General features: G+C 39.8%; 1 protein-coding gene across 1 annotated transcript; it reads right to left on the bottom strand.

Annotated features, from left to right (window-relative positions):
• Positions 1–38: 38 nt before the first annotated feature.
• Positions 39–19019, bottom strand: LOC144215499 (stalled ribosome sensor GCN1-like). Its single transcript, XM_077744473.1, has 57 exons — positions 18971–19019; positions 18221–18323; positions 18051–18114; positions 17836–17967; positions 17636–17744; positions 16995–17093; positions 16786–16920; positions 16521–16698; positions 16357–16431; positions 16117–16245; positions 16010–16060; positions 15836–15934; positions 15293–15466; positions 15034–15186; positions 14838–14930; positions 14685–14760; positions 13886–14045; positions 13620–13809; positions 13403–13527; positions 12738–12916; positions 12569–12662; positions 12388–12501; positions 12096–12294; positions 11832–11984; positions 11192–11370; positions 11013–11093; positions 10677–10820; positions 10419–10543; positions 10137–10326; positions 9868–9938; positions 9591–9756; positions 8989–9183; positions 8640–8886; positions 8430–8551; positions 8216–8330; positions 7943–8122; positions 7633–7853; positions 7486–7554; positions 7263–7401; positions 6960–7156; positions 6672–6814; positions 6465–6582; positions 6183–6398; positions 5930–6094; positions 5682–5843; positions 5498–5590; positions 5289–5432; positions 4875–5144; positions 4677–4790; positions 3901–4131; positions 3630–3823; positions 2998–3112; positions 2577–2673; positions 2099–2247; positions 1533–1643; positions 1142–1363; positions 39–1051 (listed from the first exon to the last, which is right to left on the bottom strand). Exons 1-57 carry the CDS (start codon positions 18986–18988, stop codon positions 926–928), a joined length of 8013 nt encoding a protein of 2670 aa, XP_077600599.1. The 5' UTR covers positions 18989–19019; the 3' UTR covers positions 39–925.
• Positions 19020–19100: the final 81 nt, after the last annotated feature.

Below are 19100 nucleotides of genomic sequence, written 5' to 3'. Positions count from 1 at the left end.
TTTGAGTTTAAATACTTCAAAAATAATTCACACTACTGTATGAAATGCATTCTTTTTCATTTTGTATTGGCTTTTTACAATCACATCAATAGGTTAAGCTCCTTTACTGATGTGGGCACCCCAACCAAATCAAGAGATGTGCGCATTATGGTGGGATTCCAAATATTTGGTAAAAAAACAAAAACAAATTCTGAAAAGAATTGGCCTCATAGCAGTCATTAAAACTGGGCAAATAACCAGTAAAATACATTTTTTTTTTTCCTTTTTAATTTTCATGTCCAGCTTGTATTCTAATGTGCCACCGTGTGGTTTGGAGTACTCCTTTTTTTGGTTGTTTAATATTATGTTGTTCATTCTAAAATGCAACTGGATAGAAAATGGCTAAGGTGGACCAAATTGGGGAATAGGGATAAAGAAACAATTTAATATAAAGGCTCCCTGACTATATATTTTGGGGTGAAAGGCCGCTAAAAGGATGAAATAAAGAGAAATTCAGGTTTGGAATTATTGAACCGCTTAATTGTTATTCTTGAGCATAGGAACTTGTGGCACATTTAAAGACTAGTCATTTTCTACCATTTAGGGAGCTGAAAAATAATTCCAGGTCAGGTATTATTCTCTGTAAAAGAATAAGTGAAATGAAAATGCAGAGTATGCCAAACTAGAAAACATCCAAATAGGAATTTGAAATAGAATTAATAACTGTAGTTAAAGCAGAATAATATTCTCATATTGTGACTCTGCTGACAAGGGGTGCGGAGATAAAAATTTGAGAAGGTGAATTACACGTCTGGTCTTGCAGATATTTGGAGTTCCTGTGCTGTAAAACAGAGCAACATGATCAAATGTCTGAAGTTCTCAAAACAGGTCACATCTGCCGACCAATGTTTTGGCTGACGTTATCAAACAGGTCAGTCCAGTTCAATCACGTTAATATGGTGTCATCTATCTCTTCATTGGAGTCTAGTTGACCGGCGATCTTCTTCAAAGAGCGGCGGTGACAATCTGACAGGAGGTCGTTACTCGCAGAGTCCAGAATGGCCGAAATGGTCTGTAACGGAAAAAATGTCATGAGTGTCGAGGCAAAAAATAAATAAAAAATCTATGTAAATCGCAATATTCTCTTCATAAACTGTCCGACCTGCATGCACTCATCTCCCTGGCGGAGTCGTAATAAGTTGACAATGGTGTGGTCGCTCTGAGCTCTGACACTGGTGTTCTTGTCTTTGGTATTGTCCAACAGAGTCTTCAACAAAGGCTTGATGAGATTGGCATCCATGGTAGGTGCTGCCGGCTCTTTAAAGACCCACCAGATCACCCTCTCTGACACCAGCCTGATGTCACTTGACTGGTTCTGAAGACACTGCGAGGTGCCACAGAAAGCAAGTGTCAAAAAAATTCTCCATCCACTACATTCTTCTTCATATTTCTAACAATGGACATTGAAAAGGCTCCTTTTGGTTATATTCTAACATAAATATGTCTCTCAAGTCCTGTCTTTCGCATAATTATTGACGACAGCAAAAACAAACCTTGACAAACTGTGTGATGTAGCGCTGAGAAACATTGGTGCCTCCATCCACACTCAGTTGATATCGCATCAGGAATCCCATCCCTCGGATTCCACTAGTGGCAATTGGAAGCTGTAGAAGAATCAAATCATCTACGTAAAAACAGCTCATATTGGGTGTAGTCATTAGATTGTACATTTTTAAAAATGTACTAACTATCAAACGTCAAGCCATTGATGCAAAAAAAAGGCAATGTCTGTAACAGTAAAATGATGAAAAGGTATCATAATACAAAACATTAGTCATCTCCAATATAATGATAGTATAAATTGCGGGGTAGAAAAATTACCCTAAAAAACACTGGCTTTCTTAAAAATCATCTTTTTTTTAAATCCAGTGTTCTTTTATCATGAATCATTTATTTAGCATAATTGATGTTGCTTTACACAGAAGCATTTAAGCGAGGACAAAAGTAGGAAGTAGGCTACAACAATGAAAATTGTTCTAAAGACATTTTCAATGGTGAATTATTTAGAAACAAACAGAAACCATAGGCACGGACCCCATTACTCGAAAATTTAGCTTACCCTGTCAGCAGTAGCATTGGTCAAAATGGTCTCCGTCACTGTGTCGCGGTATTCCTTTCCGCAGAGCTTTTCGGGCGCGCATTTGACAGCTATAGCTAAAGCCAAGCTACGTCCATGTCGTACCATCCAATCCACCCCTGACATATCCGCTGAAAGCAGAGAAACAGCTCTTAATCAATTACAGTTTGCTAGTTAAATATTTCCCGGAAGATGCTGGCCAAATGGGCATAACCAAAAATACCAAGTGGTCTTGTAACAGATGTCATTTTTGGGGTATATACATTATTTCTTCCACTATCAGAGGCCAAAAGGAATTTGCGTTTTGATATACTTCCTAAAAAAATGTTTAAGAACCACCAGCGAAAACAAAGTGAATGCCATGCCAATTTGTGACCAAAATAGCATTTTTTTTTCTCCCTGTGGAACCCAAACAATGAATAAATATTCACAGCAGCGCTGAGTTCAGCCGCATACTAACCTAAGATGTGCTGAAGCAAGACAGTCTTCAACTCCTCCTCTGTTAAAAATGGGCAGAGCTCACCTATACAGCCGGCAGAAGCCATTCGAGTGGCATCCTAGAAGAGCAGACAAGTAAAAAGACTTGAGAATCTATTGACTTTGAATTTTGAACTCATTCACTATCAAGGAATTTTGATAATCCCAAATCTTTGCGGATAAGATACACAATTACTGACAAAGTGACTTAAAATCAACTTGGTTGCAAACCACATCCCGTCTCACTGACTTCCGCTTTATCACAATGCTGACAAAAAAAGGGCCAAACCCACGAAAAAGTTCAAAAATGCTTCTACATTTACTTTTGAGGTTTTTCACAACATCAAATGAATGCTGCCAACCTTGTTTTCTGTTTCAAGTTATCTCTTCCCAATGCCTCATACCTCATCATGTCCCAGCATGCCTAGTAATGTGGTGGTAATGTTCTTGCGGATGTTTGGATCCACCTTGGACCCGGCCCCTTGGATGACAAACCTTAGAGCTTGTAGCATTGTCTCCCTATTAAAGACAAAGTGAGACAAAAGTGAATAATACAACCAACAAATTATATAGTAAATCCAAATTTTAAGGATGAGTTGGAATTCCTGTATGAGGAATGCAGCATTCCCCAAAACAAACTTTTGGAGGAAAACATACATTCACTTAGCTCGATTGACGCTTAATGATAAATCTAAATGTCCAAAATCAGCAAAGCTGGAAGGAACGTCATTTAATATTGTTTTAATGCCAAAGGTGGAGATAAAAGTTCATTCCATTTGAACTCGAAAAAGAAGAGAATGACATTTTTAGCATTCGTTTTTGGCTATAAGACTACTATATTTAATTTTACTTGTAGGCAAGGTTTCGTTATTTACTTTCTACAAAATAAGAGGTCTGAAGAGTGGAGCTGTGCCCTCTGGTGGGGACGTTGGGAAATGTGTATCCTAGAATGTTTCTTGGCATCAATGACTCTTTTCACATCAAGTGCTATAAAATACTTTAGTCTCCATACCAACTCGCCAAAAAGTGCACACACCTGACTCCAGAGTCTTCAGCATTGCGAATAGCAGAGAGTTGCTCTGTAAAGAGTGGGTCGACCTTGCTGTGAATAGAAACCAGTTGACCCAGAGCTTCAGCAGCCCTCAACCGGACTGCACGGCTGGAGTCTTGCAGGGCCTTTAAGAAGGTGGTCTGCAGCTGTGGCAGGAAGGGCTTCAGCGCGATACCCACCTGCAATAGGGAACAAGATGGAGCTCTGCAACTCGGTTCCATGAATCGGCGATTCCAAGAGAACCATTAAAACAGACCTTTGCTAACAGAAGAGTAAGAGTCTCCAGCAGAGCCGTCTTCACTGTCCAAGCAAAGCGGTCACCCAAGATACGAATAAGGGGCCCGGTGATGTTGACCACGGAGAGCCGCAGTGCCTCGGGGGAGGTCAATTTAATGACCCCGCCCAATGCTTTGGCGGCTTCTTCCTTTTGCTCGGGACTGCCGGTAAGGACGCCTTCCCTCAGGACAGGAAGAATGCAAGTGACACCCTAAGAGCCGAAAAGAAGAAGTTATATAGTGTGCTTAGGTTAAATGTTTGAGAACAAAATGTATAGACAGTAGCATTTGGCTGAATGTATAGCATTGCAGTGGGTTCTAAAATTGATTATTTGGAGAGTCGACTACTCGGGAATTGTTTTTTTTTTCAGATATCTTGAGTTTTTTATTGAGATAAATGATTCAAGTACTATAGAACTATGTTTACGGTTTTTCTTGTATTTTTTTTAAATCCAAAAAGTACATTTTGTATTGGAATTTAAATAAAAATAAACAAAAAAGATAATTTACCAATAATGTTTAAAATTTCAAGGATAAAAGTATATTTGCACTTTGCATTCAAAAATAAAAAAAACTGTCTTTTTTATTCATTTATTAAAAGAGAATTTGATAACTAAAAGAAAAAAACGATTGCTCAACTAACAAAACAATCGTCATTCAATTTGATAGTCGATTAATTGTGGTAGCCCTAAGGTGTGTATATATATATAAAATCATATTTACAGATTTAATATAGAACAAAGAGAATGAGTCTTACCTTTTTGGGCAGACAGAAACCAGGTAAGAATTCTCCCCTTGCATCTGCCACAGCTGATCTAATGTCTCGATGAAGATCATCAATCAGCGCCAGCTGGCTGCTTGCATCGAGTTTCTTAGCACAAACAAACAGTAAAGTCCACATATGAGCCAGGAACCAGAAGCTATATATTGCAATCCTTGGATGACATGAACCTACCTTAGTGATGGAATTGATAGTGTCCCAGCTTTGAAATAGAATGGCCGTGTTGGTGTCACTGAGGAGGCGGATGAGGCCAGACAGGAGGTTGCGCGTATGAGCACTGTAGTCCAGGCGTGTACGGGCAAAGTAGGCATTGAGGATGGTGACGCCAGCCTGCCTGAGGCCGGAATCTGAGCTTCGAGTTGCCTCCAATAGATCATCTATGATGATACGCTGGCCCACTTCATCATCCACGGAGAGGATTACAGTTTGACAACTGCATAACTCCTATTACAAATTGAACAACATGCATCAGTACGGCAAAAATAAACAGACATCAGAAAATGAGCTATTGTGTCTCCTTCACGTCCTGCCTATCCAAAATCAGATTTTCAGAACACATATATACATAAATTACTGATGAGGTATTACCTCAGATTCATCATCTGTTCCTAATTTTCCTTTAAGTGAGGAAAGAAGGGCTGGTAGAATAACGCCGAGATGGCGGGTTAAGGCATCACCGGCCACAGCAGAGAGGAAGGCCAACACACGAGTATTCACAGGAGGAGCTGTCAGCTAAAATCCACAAAATAAAGTTATTTATTTTTTTGTTACAATTGCTAACATCATCAACGGCTTACCTTTGGCACCAAATAGGGCAGCACCGATCGACTCTTCACTGCCATCACTTGCTTAAGTCCATCTAAAGCAAAATCTGCTGTGTCCACATCGTCCTGTTAAAAGATTTAGCACAGCATGCTATCAGCTCAAAGAAAATTAACTGTGAATATTGTTTGGAATTGTTACTTTTTTTTTTAGACTTACAAGCTGTTTCAGCAACATAGGTAGAATGTCATCAAGTGCCTGGTGACCAATGGTTACATGCAGCTGCTCAAAGGTTTTGGCTGCAGCCTCTCTGACTTCTTCTAGAGGGTCACATAGAGCTTTCCTCACTGTGGGGACCAGAGACTCAGAGAAGACTAGCACCTATGGAACAATAATATGGAGTCAAATGGGTTTAGTATCAACGAGGTTGACCGAAAAGGATACGTGTCGGACTGCTGTGAACTAACCGCATCTTTGCTGGTGGACTTCATGATCTCACTGAGGCCGATGCACACGCCCTGTCTTTCATCGCTCTTGTCAGAACGTAGGCCTTGCTCAAGGATGGGAATAATTTCTGGAAGAATCCTCTCACCTAGCTTTCTGACTAGGTCACCCAGAGTCCGGGCAGCGATCTGGAGACACATAGAAATATTTTTAAAAAAAAATAGATCCCCGTTCAAGTGCAAAAGTGAGGGAAATGGCATAAAAAATTATATGTACAGTTCTCTTATCGGGGCAGGTAGAAGCCAAGAAGCCGAGTAGGAGACTGAAGAGTGTTGGGAGGATTTCTCGAAGGGTTCGTGGCGTGTTGGACACCACTATCTTCCATACATGAAGAGATGCCTGGCGAACTACCAGCTGGGTGTCTGAACGTCCCATATAAAGGCCAGAAAGTACACGATTACGCCGTTCACCCCCGAGAGCTGATATAATGGCCTAAAAAGGGAGACAATTGAGATCAGTTCGATCTTAAAATTGATCCAAAACAAAAAATATTTTTACTTTATTTGAGGCAGCAGTTCCAAAATTATCATCCTCCGATGCGGTCTCTGTGGTCATCTTTCCTGTCACTCCAGAAATATGGAACAACAAATCTCCAAGCAGCTGGACAGAACTGAATCTATAAAACACCACAAACACGTATCCACAATGAAGTCGATGTTGAAGCAACGGCAAACTGAAACAAGCTAAATGGCAAGTGTGGCTTACCTGATTCTCCAGAGGTCGTCAAACAGGCCCTGCTCGAGTTCAGGAAGCAAGAGTGCAATAGCAGTCTCTGCATACATGCTGATGATACGTTGACCGGCTCGTAACGCCGTGTCTCGTACATACTCATTTTCGTCAGCCAGTGCCTGGAAAAGCAGACCAAAAATGTCAGGATAATTTATGAAATAAGAATGGTAAATGGCTTTTGGTGGGTGGTTTACAATTGTAAAGTGTTAGTGAATTCAGATAGGTACATCTAATGACCAAATGTCAAACCAGCAAAGTAAATACCTTCAGAATGCAGGGGATAATGGGCCCAACATAGGGAGTAAATTTGTCTCCAAATGTGAGAGGCAGGTAGATAAACATCATGATGTAGCCATCTCTAACATGGGAAGCTATGTCCACTTTACTTGCAGTTTGGACCACATCTGGCATCAATTTGTCCAGTTTCTCAACGCCAAGGCCAGCCATCACCTCAGCCAGGCCTGAAATCATTGAAAAAGTGAGGTCAGAATTTTCAGTCTTTTTTAAAAAAAAAAGATTATTAGTATTTTCTAATAAACAGCAGATATGATGAGCTATGTTAGCGACCTTGAGCAGCCCCAGAACGATCCACTGAGCTCAGCTCAGAGGCCATTGTCTCCATGAGCCATGGCAGAAGGTCATCAAAGCAAGCCTCGCCCATTCCTTTCACCATTGCGCCCAGGGCTTTAGCTGAAACCGTCCGAACCTGGAGAGAGGAAGCTACACCATCAGCCTCAGACGCATGGACACACCAATGACCACAGCTGTACTTGTCTACCAATGATCTCACCTCAGGCACAGGGTCCAACAAAGAAGTCTTTAGTCCAGGAATGACACTGGGCAGGTATGGTGACAGATCCTATTACAGAATACATAATTAGTACCCCTTCAATAAAATATTATACACAAACACTGATTTAATTCGAAATAATCCTACCTTCTGGTCAGTAAGGGAGTACATATTGCCAATAATTTGAGCGGCCATCTTGCGTGTGTCAGTAGAACGATCCTGGAAGGCTCTTTGGACGATAGGCATGATAAGGGCCAGGGAAGGAGCATCAATAAAGTGCACAAATTTGGTGTCCAGAAGAGTTTGAAGACATGTTTGTGTTCTCCGGGAAGGATCAGTAAGAGCATCCAGCAGTACAGGAGTTATAGCTGGGAAGAGAATGTTCACAATGATGAACCCTTGCTATGTAGCCCAAAAAACTTCGACCCTCAAATGTGACATTGTTTTAAAACCTTACCAAGAATTTCAGGATTTCGGATGACTGAACCAATTTGCCTGAGAGCCTGCTGACCAGCTTTCTGCACCTTCACGTGGGAGTCCGTCAACACTTCAGCCAATTTGGGAACAATACTTGGTAGACAAGAAGATAACTGCTTTGGTGCGCAGAAAGCCATGGCACCCAGCAATTCGACAGAGCCTAGAAAAGAAGAGCAGGGACGATAAGATATGTGAAATTGTTTTCCTTATGTATAATTCTGGCTTGGTTTGGTGTATTATTGTCTGTGCAGACCTGCTTTAGTCCGCCACGACTCCTCTTCCAAGGCCACCAGCAAAGAAGGAAGAACTAATTTCACTCCATGAGCACTCAAGTTCCTCATCACTGCTTTAGCACAGTCATCAGCTGCCTAATGGAGTGGGACAAAGGAATATTCACTTAAGTTCTTGGCATTGTCGAGTTGACTTCTGGGTGAAAATCACAAGTGAGATTTGATTTTCTTACTCACCTCTCTCACATACTGATTTCCATCTCCAAAGCAAAGCAGGAGATGTGGCAACACATGGACCACATATGGCTCAAAAAGTTTGCCCAGCATGTTGCAGAGCATCTCAAAAGCAAAAAGTGCTCCTGGAAGAGATACATATTAAAAAATTAATAAGTGGTTAGTCATTTCAAGTTTGAACCACCAGAAGGAAGTTTATCTTGTTGAACTCACCTTCCCTTCTTCTGAAGTTTTTCTTATCCTGAATGGCGTCAGTCAACGTTGCCATGATTTCCTGCTGTTTCAGAGCCAGTATACCGAGTCCTTTGACCAGGCCAGCCAATCCATAGGCGGCGCCCTTCCTCTCAGCATACTTGTCACTTTCTAGAAGCAGCTGCAGCAGATTCCGGACGATCCCTGCGGCATCTTCTTTGATAGCAGGCACTAGTGGCGGTAAACAACTGGCCACAGACTCTTGAACCTCCACAAGAAAAAGGCAACAAAACATTGCCGTTATATATCAATGTCCCAATGAATATTTTCTTGAGGAAAATGTTGACTTTGTGGATTTGTGGTTTCTTACCTGCTGAGATGGCGTAGAAAGGGCTGTGATAAGCTTGGCCACAATAGGTTTGACCTTAGGGTCGTTTTTGTCCAAATGTTTAGCCAAGGAGCCCATAAGAATGACAACACTCTGACGGACAGAGTCATAGCTTGCATCCTGGGGAGCATTTTTTAGGAACTCCTCAAACACAGGTAGCAGGCTGCTAACATTGTCCTGGAACAGATAGCATAAATAAAGTTTGTTATTAAGTAACGTTCACAGTATTGACTAGCTAATTATGAGCATGGATTCATAAGTTAGCATGGCTAGTACAGCCTTCCCTCGATTATCGCGACTTTGCTTATTGCAAATTCACTTCTTTGCAATTTTTTCATCTATTAATTATTTTCCAAAATAAATTGAGTTCATAAAAACGTGAAAATCCACGCTACTAAGACTCATCTCTGAAGAAGGGGTAAAAAAGGGTAGTCATTTTTAGGGGTGACTCTACTTTGCGATTTTTCAATTATCGCGGTCGTGTTTGGGCTACATGAACCGCGATATTCGAGGGATTACTGTAATAACCTTTATTTTCTGCAGTTATGCATTAGGACGTAGTGAAATTAAAATGCAAATCCCACCTTTCCGTGAGTGTTGAGGGCTGAGAGGGCTGCCTCCAACATGCAACGCCGTACGTCCGAGTGACGGTCGTTCAGAGCATCGGGAACAAAGAAGAGGAAGAGGGGCGTCACCTGGGATTCGTCCAAATACTGGGATAGCTTGTTCAGAGTTAGTGCAATGCCACACCTACAGTGGGGAAAATCCAAAAGTGCAAATTGCATGAATGTGAGTTGGACATTTCACCTTGAACACATGAAACACAATAATGCATGATTTTTTTTCCTTCTTCTCTCTTACCTTGATTCCCATTGATCTGGCGGTGATTCCGAAATGACCCTTCCCAAGGTGTCCAGCACAGGAGGTGGTCTCTTCAATGAAAATTGACAATAACAGTTTACTAGTTGAAATGCATTGACTAATAATAACCCACTTGGACCACATTGTAGTTTATTATTATATCTACCAAACATGAAGTCAAAGCACCTAATGGAAAATATGTGTGAGGCCATATCTGGCCCTGTGTTTAACACCGGTGGCTTAAAAATGGATATAGCGTTGGATCTTACAAAAAGTTTTTTGTGGTAGAGTTCAAAAAGTTGTCCAAGGACTGGAGCAGATTGTTCCTTATACTGAGAAACTGCACTTGACAGTGCCTCGGCGGCAGCAGAACGAATAGCGGCTTCATGGTGAGTGATATCTCCAATCAGCAGGGAGCAAAGCTCTGGAACCAACTCCAGATCAAGAGACAGCCAAAGTCTAAGAGCAGCAAAAATGACAAATTCCCCATTGAAAACAATGCTGAACTTATTGAACATTTATTCAAAAAAGTAATAAAACCAAGCACATACTTCTCAGCGAAAGCTCGTCCCTCTTCTTCGACATCAAACTTTGCCACCCAGAGCCTACGAAGCAAACTCAGGCCAGTTTGTTCTGTACTGTCTGTCGGCAAAGCAAACTCCATCTCCATCAAACCCTGCACACAGAGTTGAAAAAAAAAGATCATATAGAGCTCAACTTTATTGATTCATTGATATTTTCCCCCAATTATTGGTGTCTTTTCTGGAAATGGCTAAAAAAAAGGGCATTCAGGTAGAAAAAAAACTCACTCTCAGAGCAGCATCACGGACAGAGAAGCAAGGAGACAGGAGGGCATTGAGAAGGACATCTATCTCTGGCTGCTCTGCCACAGTGCAGCCCTCACCTCCTCCGGCACTGTTACACAGCGCTGTTAGACACTCAGACGCCAACACCTGACGAGAGTTGAATCGGGATGTCACAAATAAGTACTGCTCACATGGCACAAGAGTCAGAAAAAACTAAGGCAACTTGAGTAAAAAACAGATCCAGATCATGACTTAATTTTGGTTCTTATAACCTAAAAACTGTATTATTAAAGTATTATATTCGATCTGGCATGAAAATGCTTGGATTGGGAAAGTCACCTGAAGTCTAGGCGTAGCTGTGGAAATAATTCTGGTGAGTAGCAGTAGCATGCTGACACGAGGAAGCAGCTCAGGGCCGTTCTGAAAGAATGACAGAAAAAAATAATGACATACATTTATAATACAGAAGGGCCATAGTGAATAATGGATGGGACTTAAGTATGAAAAACAAACTGTACCTCATCAATGATAATGGCCTCATCTGTCTGAGTACGAAGCTTACAGTGCTCATGGATGACTTGCAAAGATCTAGTCATTAAATTCTCAGTTTCCTCTGTACTGCCTGAGGACTGCTTGAGTGTGGCATTGAGGAAAGGAAAGCAGAAGCAAAAGGCAGGGGCAGATAGTGGGGTCACACCTGGAAAAAAATAAATAATGCAATTAACACCAAAAAAAAAATGGCAAAATAATCGAGTATTGGTGAGTTCATTTTACAAGAAACAGCCATCTTGGTTATGCATAAAGGGCTCTTGTCATTCCCCCCATGGCCATTTAAAATATGAAATAAACTGTTAAAATGTCTAAATAGTAATAGTACTAAAGAATATGTCATTTTTATCTTTTGTTTTATTCATCAAAAAAATAAAAACGAATTAAAAAAAAATACCCTGAGAAGATGGTGCCCAATCACAGTTTAGGTTGATTTATTAATTTCAATATCACTGTATTTAACTCATTGGCTGCAGTTGCACTGCTACTACTGAAGTTGGATCAGATACAGTATCTTATACCAAAACCGACTATGAAATGAGGACACCGTTAATAAGTAATATACTAAAAAAAAATCATTTGACAGATGATGCTTCTGCCTGTCCTTACCACTTGTCTTGCCCTCTCTCTGAGGGACAGTATAGTTATGCAAGAGTTGCACAGTACGGTCCACTGCCTTGTCCAGATCCTCCTGCTCCCAGGCTGCATCCAAGGTACACTCGGGCTTCAACAACCGTAAAGTGACATGTCCCACGAGAGCACCTGGAAAACAGAAATCTATTCAAATCTACTCTCGGTTTGAAATGAACATCTACATGTCAAACTGACCATTGCGGATGTATATAAAAAAATAAAATAAAACATGTTAGGTACCGAGATGTTGGAGGTGTTGGGGTAGGAGGAACAGTCCGATGTCCAAGAAAATCTGCTGAATACGTGGAGCCGCCAAAGGCGAATGCAAAAGTGGCAAGAGAACCTGGAGGACCGATGGTAGCTCTCTAGTAATTTGTCCTGGTCTCTCTTTGACAACAGCTGTTAGGAGACCCATTACACTTTGTAGCTTGACATCGAGCTAGGAAAAATAAGAAGCGAATAATCAGTCCATAAGTTGAACGGTAGGAGAAATAAAAAAGACATTGTCCGAGAAAGATGTTTTCTTCATTACCCCTTGAAGTCTTTTCCGAATAGTTTCCTCCTTCTCGCGTTGCATCTCAATCATTTCCTTCTGTTTACTGGTGAGCTGCACTTCCTCTTTGATGCCTCTTTTCTTTTTGATTTCCTGTGAAATCCAAGTAAAAATTCAAATACACCTGCAGTATTTAAAAACAGCATTTGATTTAAATTACCGCTTGTAGCTCAAGTTCAAATATCTGTTCTTTGTAGGAATAGGCCTTGTTCTCTTTCTTGATATTGCCTTTCTTGCCGTGTTCTTTAAGTGCACTGCGAAAAAAAAGCAGATGTGTTAAACATCATAGGCAAAAGACATGAAGGAACACCAGGAAGATTTTATTCTACCTTTGAATGATGGAGTTGTCATAAAGTTCACCCTCAGGTGTCAACATAATAGCACACTCCTCCTTAGTGGCAGTATGTAAAGCAGGTTGGGAGAGCTCCTTTGTTATGTGACTGATTATGCGTGGTAACAGTTTGTCAGGGGAGAGTGCACAGAGGGCACCCACAGCATTTCTCACTGCCTGTAGAAAAATGAGACAATTCCGATAGGGTTAGAGTTTAGAAATGGGAATTTATTATTTATGAAATTAGGGGCAAACATATCCCACCAAATGACACATTGGTTAAAGTCAAAAGAGGACAATCAGATGGAGGATGTTTGTATTAAGAAACCAAAAAGTGTTGGAATAGGGGTCATAAAAAGGTGGAATTTGAGTTGATATAAAATACAATATATTTAGCTTGATCATTTGTATATTCATGAAAATATCAATTTAATAAATCGCATTTTTCAATGTAGTACGAAATATTAGCTAACTGCATGTATTGTCAAGATGAGGTATTTTGACTGTTCGATATTTATGATACTTTTATATCTGTATGATACATGAGAGAAAGTTTCTGTACTTTCATTTTTAACTTGTACGACATTGACTTTTGGATTTGTAGTTTTTCTGCCTAATGTGTTGAAATAACAAAAAATTCTCAAACAAAAAAATAGACTTTACCTGATTATCAGTGTTGACCTCCAACAGATAGGGCAGAATAGCTTCCAGATTATTTTCTATGAATTCTTCAGCTTTTATATTCATGGTGGAGAGAAGGAAAGGCCACAAACCACTCCGAACTTCAACTTAAAAGGGATGAATATAAAACAAAAGGGATGTAAAACATGAAAATTAGCAAACAGCAGTTGAAATAATCCAAAAGTGCTCCCTCCTGTACCTAATGATGGATGATGAGCAAGAACGAGGATTTTCATGGCCAAGTTTTCGGATTCATTTGAATCATTCCATTGATTGGCCGAGGCGCAAATGACATGCAGCGCGTCCAGCAGCACTCGCGGGCGCGTATAGTTACGACCAAGTTCACTCAGCTCTCCAGACTCCAACACCAAAGCATTCTGGGGCATGACCTGACAAAACACAACCAGGAGAATGTCACACCCTTTTCCAGACACTGAAACAAAGTTCTCAAATTCGGCCTCGCACTTTGTGTTTGTTGATGGCAGCTCGGAGTTCCCCAAGAAGGCCGTTAGCAAGGTTGAAACCATCCAAGGAGGAGAGCAGCTTCCTGACGATCTGTTTTGCCCGCTTCCTAACACGCCAGCTCTGAGACAACAGCACCGCCACAGTGGCACTGTGGTACATCCTGCAGGAGCAATTTCATGCAGACTTAGTGATAGATATAGAGATATATAGACATAGACATAGATACATAAACAGATTTAGACATAGATATATAAACAGATATAGACATAGATATATAAACAGATATAGACATAGATATATAAACAGATATAGACATAGATATATAAACAGATATAGACATAGATATATAAACAGATATAGACATAGATATATAGACAGACATATAGACATTATAGACATATACATTATAGACATATATACATTATAGACATATAGACAGACATATAGGCATAGGTATATAGACAGACATTATAGACATATAGACAGATATATAGGCATAGGTATATAGACATAGACATAGAGACATTACATATATATATATATATATATATATATATATATATATATATATATATATATATATATATATATATATATATATATATATATATATATATATATATATATATATATATATATATATATATTTTAAGTGTTTGCTAATGTCAGAATCATTGACGATGGCAATAATTGAAAGATAGTCACTACTTATGCCTAAATCTCATGTTAAAAAACATTAAAAGACATTTAATCTCACAATCACACGGACAAACAAGACCAAAATTATTGAAAAACTTACTGAGATTTGCTGTTGTTAAGCCGATGGGCATGGTCCAAGAAAAGTCTTTCGCAGAGTAGCAGTACAGTCAGCTGAGCTAAAAAACAGTAAAAGAAACGGGGGTTTTTTTGTAAACTTTACATGACATTGACTGACAAGAATTCGTCTTCTCACTTTCTTCGCTGGCCGTGGCGACAAACTTTTCTGTTGTGAAAAGTGGCTTCTTCTCATCCAAGATCAAGATCCAAAAGCTGGACAACTTTGCCTCTGTGATTAATAAACGGATATCGACTCTTAACACATTGCCATTAATAGCGAACAAGTTCATCTTCCAGCCATAGTATTGAGACACTCTAATATTGATAATTACCTGTCATTGTTTCAAGCTGGGACAATCGACTCAAAAGAACCGAAGCTGCCACGCCTTCAGAAAGCAAAGGATAGTGGGAGCTTTGTGCTGCAGCTTTTTCCAAAGTTTGAAGCAAAAGAGGTACGAGCCCTGACGCCTGTTCCAGAGTATCACCTTCAAGATGAGTGAAAGCAGGGACAAGAAGAAAGATTTATTGAAGACTGAAATGGTGATACCGCAATCAATATAATAAAAATGATTTTCCATGGTGTGAACTGACCTTTGAAGGCCCCCAACATGACCTGAATGTAAGCGTGGCGAACCAGAGAGGTGGAGGTTTTGAGGGTGAAGGCCTTTTTGATCCATTCTAACAGAGCAGTCGGAATCTGAATGGTAAGGCGACTGCTCCACTGAGAAAGCACTGACACTCCATGCACCAAGGTGCCCTCGTGAACTAAATTTGGGAGGGATCAAAAATGTGTTCATTTAAAATTATATAGTACTCCCTAAAACAAAGTAATAACATAGTATCATTGTTCATCTATCTAGGCCAACCAGACTTATAAATACTTTTAATCAGAACAACTTTATGTTCCTCCCAATAGTCATTCATAATTGCCTTGTGCCAAACTCAAATCTATTGGAAACTTAATTAACAATAAATTCAATCACAAAACCATTCCACATTGTCCAAATAGTTTTGATATTTTTAATGACATTCTATAATGTGTCTAAAATTAAAAAAGGGAAAGATTGAGTAAGTGAGCTAGACTTTGAAATCAAGTAATTTAATGAAAAGAGTAGAAAAAAATGACCCACATACCTTCCTGTTGTAAAAAGGGGACGAACATCATTGTGACTGCAGAGCTCAGCGTTTGGCTTGAGCTTCCTGACACTGCATGATGACTGCAGCTGCCAATGCCTAAAAATCAGGAACATTTACAACCCTGGTCGTTAATCCAACCAATGGAACTTTTCAATGATTGAACTTCCATACCTGACAAAACACTCATCTTTTGGGTGACAACTGTGAGTTTTCCTTCAGACCCTGAAAACGTTTACAGTTAAATAAAGCACTGTCTACATAGCAAATATCTAGTTCACCTCCAAGAATCTTGAAAAGATGAGTGACTATGTCCTGCACTGCAGTGGGATCGCTGCACTGTCGGGCCAAGTTCTGCAAGGCCTGGACTGCTTCTTCGGTTAACTGCCCATTGTTGGCTTTCAGTTGGCCTAAAGCAGATGGAAAATATTTACTAGAGATGAACGTCAACCTTCTTTTCGAGCTCTGATACGTTAAACAGAAAAATGAGCTAAAAATATACACATTTTAAAATCCCTTACTTGCTATAGTCTTTCCAATATCCATGGCATACTGACTAAGGTCAATAGTCAGTGCTGAGAGCAAGCAGGAAATTGCTGGGGAGTGGTTCATTTACAGAAATGTTGTTATTAATTGATAACATTTTGCTTATTCCTAAGATAACACAAAAAAAAACTCATCTCACCTCGCATGGCATTTTCTGGACTTCGCAGCATCGTCTTTTGCATGGTAGGAAGAAGCAGCTCCTGGAACTCCGAGTGAGAAACGTGGCGGAGCAGGGATCCACTTTTATCCAGAATATGCTGATGTGCTTTAGTCTTGCTCATAAGCACTGACTTTGTGTAGAGTTCTAACATTGATTTCTAGAATAAACAGAAAGGAGTCCAGATTTGGATTTTTTTGTACCTAGCAAAGTATGAGCAGTGGAAATGTCAATCCAAACAACTGACCTTATGCTTTTCAATTGTGGCTTTGTCCTTCTGAGCTGTGCAAAAGTCTAGACAGACACCCAACATGGCCAACGTTGTAGGGCTCGGCTCAAGGCTCAACAGGGAGCTGATGTACTGATCAACTAAACCCGGATTCTGGGAAAGAAGCCAAATATCAGACCGCTCCAAAAACTCTGGGCGTAAACATTGTTAGATATCATTGAACTCACTTCCTCACAAAGATGAGTCAGATTCTTCAGGCTTGACTTTTGAGCAGTGGATTTGGCTCCACCCACAACCTCTGCCACAAGCACACTCTGAACCTGAACCTGGGTGAACAGCCAAAACAACTCGTGTGGAGAATGTGTGCATGGCAATTCAATACTTATCCATCATAGTAAACTTTTGCTGTCCATTGACACACTACTTGGGCTACTGAGGTATTACAGGCACTACCAGCTGGTTCATGCTTTTTGTACTGCACATTTTGTTCTACTTAAAAGAAATACCATTGGTGTATCACAATGTATGTTAGCAGTAAGTTAGGAGACATTTATTGGTTAAAATAAATAAACTGTGTTTAATTTTTTGTTTTTATATATAAAATTCTCAAATCAGTCATGTCGCACACAGACTATTTAAATAAAGTTTATATGAGTTCTAATTGACATTATATTTAACCTCATTATCCCAAAACTGAATGTTTTTCACATTACAAACATTATGTATGTTTGATAATTATGCTTGTTATTACCTATTTAGAATTTGGGTATGTGTATTTGGGTCTGAAATGTACTCCTATGGGCAATAATATGTAATAAATTTGTATAAAAATTAACAAAATAAAAATGACGTTTTTGTACATACTAACCATTTTAGTCCAGGTTGGTCCTTGTCTTTTCTCAGAGGAAGAAAAGACAGCAGGGACTAAAAGGCAGGTCCAAGACAGGCCAATGAAGGCAGCCGAGCCTGTGCTTTTCCTGAAAAATACAAGCGGACTATAAGTCGCACTAGCCAAGGAATACAAAATGGAGAGGGGGAAAAAATATCAATTATGTGGAAAATACACACCCTGGCTCTCCATTTTTATTGACAAGTCCACTGTTGAGAAGGCAGTGGAGAAGGCTCATCACCAGAACATCGGGCTGGCGTTCAGCCAACTGTGCAATGGCAGAGAGAATTTCCCTGCGAGATGCAGCATCCCTGAAAAATACCAACATTGGAATCTTAATAGGAAAATGATAGGATACATTAAAAGGAGTATGTAGCCATTTTTTTTACCATACCTGTATCTGTGAGGGGTCAGGCAGAAGAGCTTGCAAAGGCCTTTGATGGCAGGCTCTGGTAACTCTAAAATAAATATTAGCCAAAATAACAAAGTATGAAGGGAAAGTGGATATGGATTTTAAAGGAATGCCCTCAAAAATTACGCAAAAAATATCTGCCACCGACTCACCTTTGCCCTTTAAACATTGTTTTAGTTCTCCAAAAATCTCCTTGCGCTCTTTCACACTGGCTGTGGTCACTTTTAAAGCAAATTTCTTCAGGGTCTCAGAAACCTGCATTCCAAATATTTGTATTATCAAATAGTGTTTGCATAAGTTTCACTGGGAAATGTTATAAATGTATTATTGATACTAGTGTAGATGTACATATAGCAAGTCGTAATAAAACAATCAGATTACAATAAAATATTTCAGTTTAGTTGTTTTCGATGCATTGCTTTTTGCCAGTCACTCTTCGTGCATTTTCTGATCGTAGCTTTGCTTAAAACCTCAATCAGATTCGAATTGGAAAAAAATGATAATTCTAGCCATTTTTCATCTGGGCGTAAGATTTTAAGTCTGTGAAGACAAAATCCGCTAACTGGTGTTTACTTCCTAATGAATCAAACTCACAATCCTGAACTAATAATTGATTAAATCCACCGTCATTTAATTGAAAAATAGTTCCCGATGTTTACATTGCTTTCCCATTGTTAGTCACAAAAACAGATGTTGATTTAAGACATTCACAGGCAACGTAGCACATAGCAATTAGCAATTAGGCTAACTGTCAACGTGTCTCATATTGAGTGGGAACAGATCAAGTCAAAGGATCGTTTACAACATCTGGAAAACGTCAAATATGAAGGATTAACTACTTTATAGAATTACGGAATGAGGAAAATGGTGTTGCGTAAAGGCAGCAAGTCAGCCACACAAACCTGCATGTCGGCTGCCATGTTGCCGGTCCTACCCCCGGAAATACTTGTCACGTCATTTCTGGGGAACGACTCCACTTGGTGAGAAGGACCTTGCTAAAATTTGATTGGCTGCAGGATACGCTTTTCTGCA

Source organism: Stigmatopora nigra, chromosome 22 (assembly GCF_051989575.1).
Source record: "Stigmatopora nigra isolate UIUO_SnigA chromosome 22, RoL_Snig_1.1, whole genome shotgun sequence".
Classification (NCBI taxonomy): Eukaryota; Metazoa; Chordata; class Actinopteri; order Syngnathiformes; family Syngnathidae; genus Stigmatopora; species Stigmatopora nigra.
This window is presented reverse-complemented; position numbering and strand designations above follow the sequence as displayed.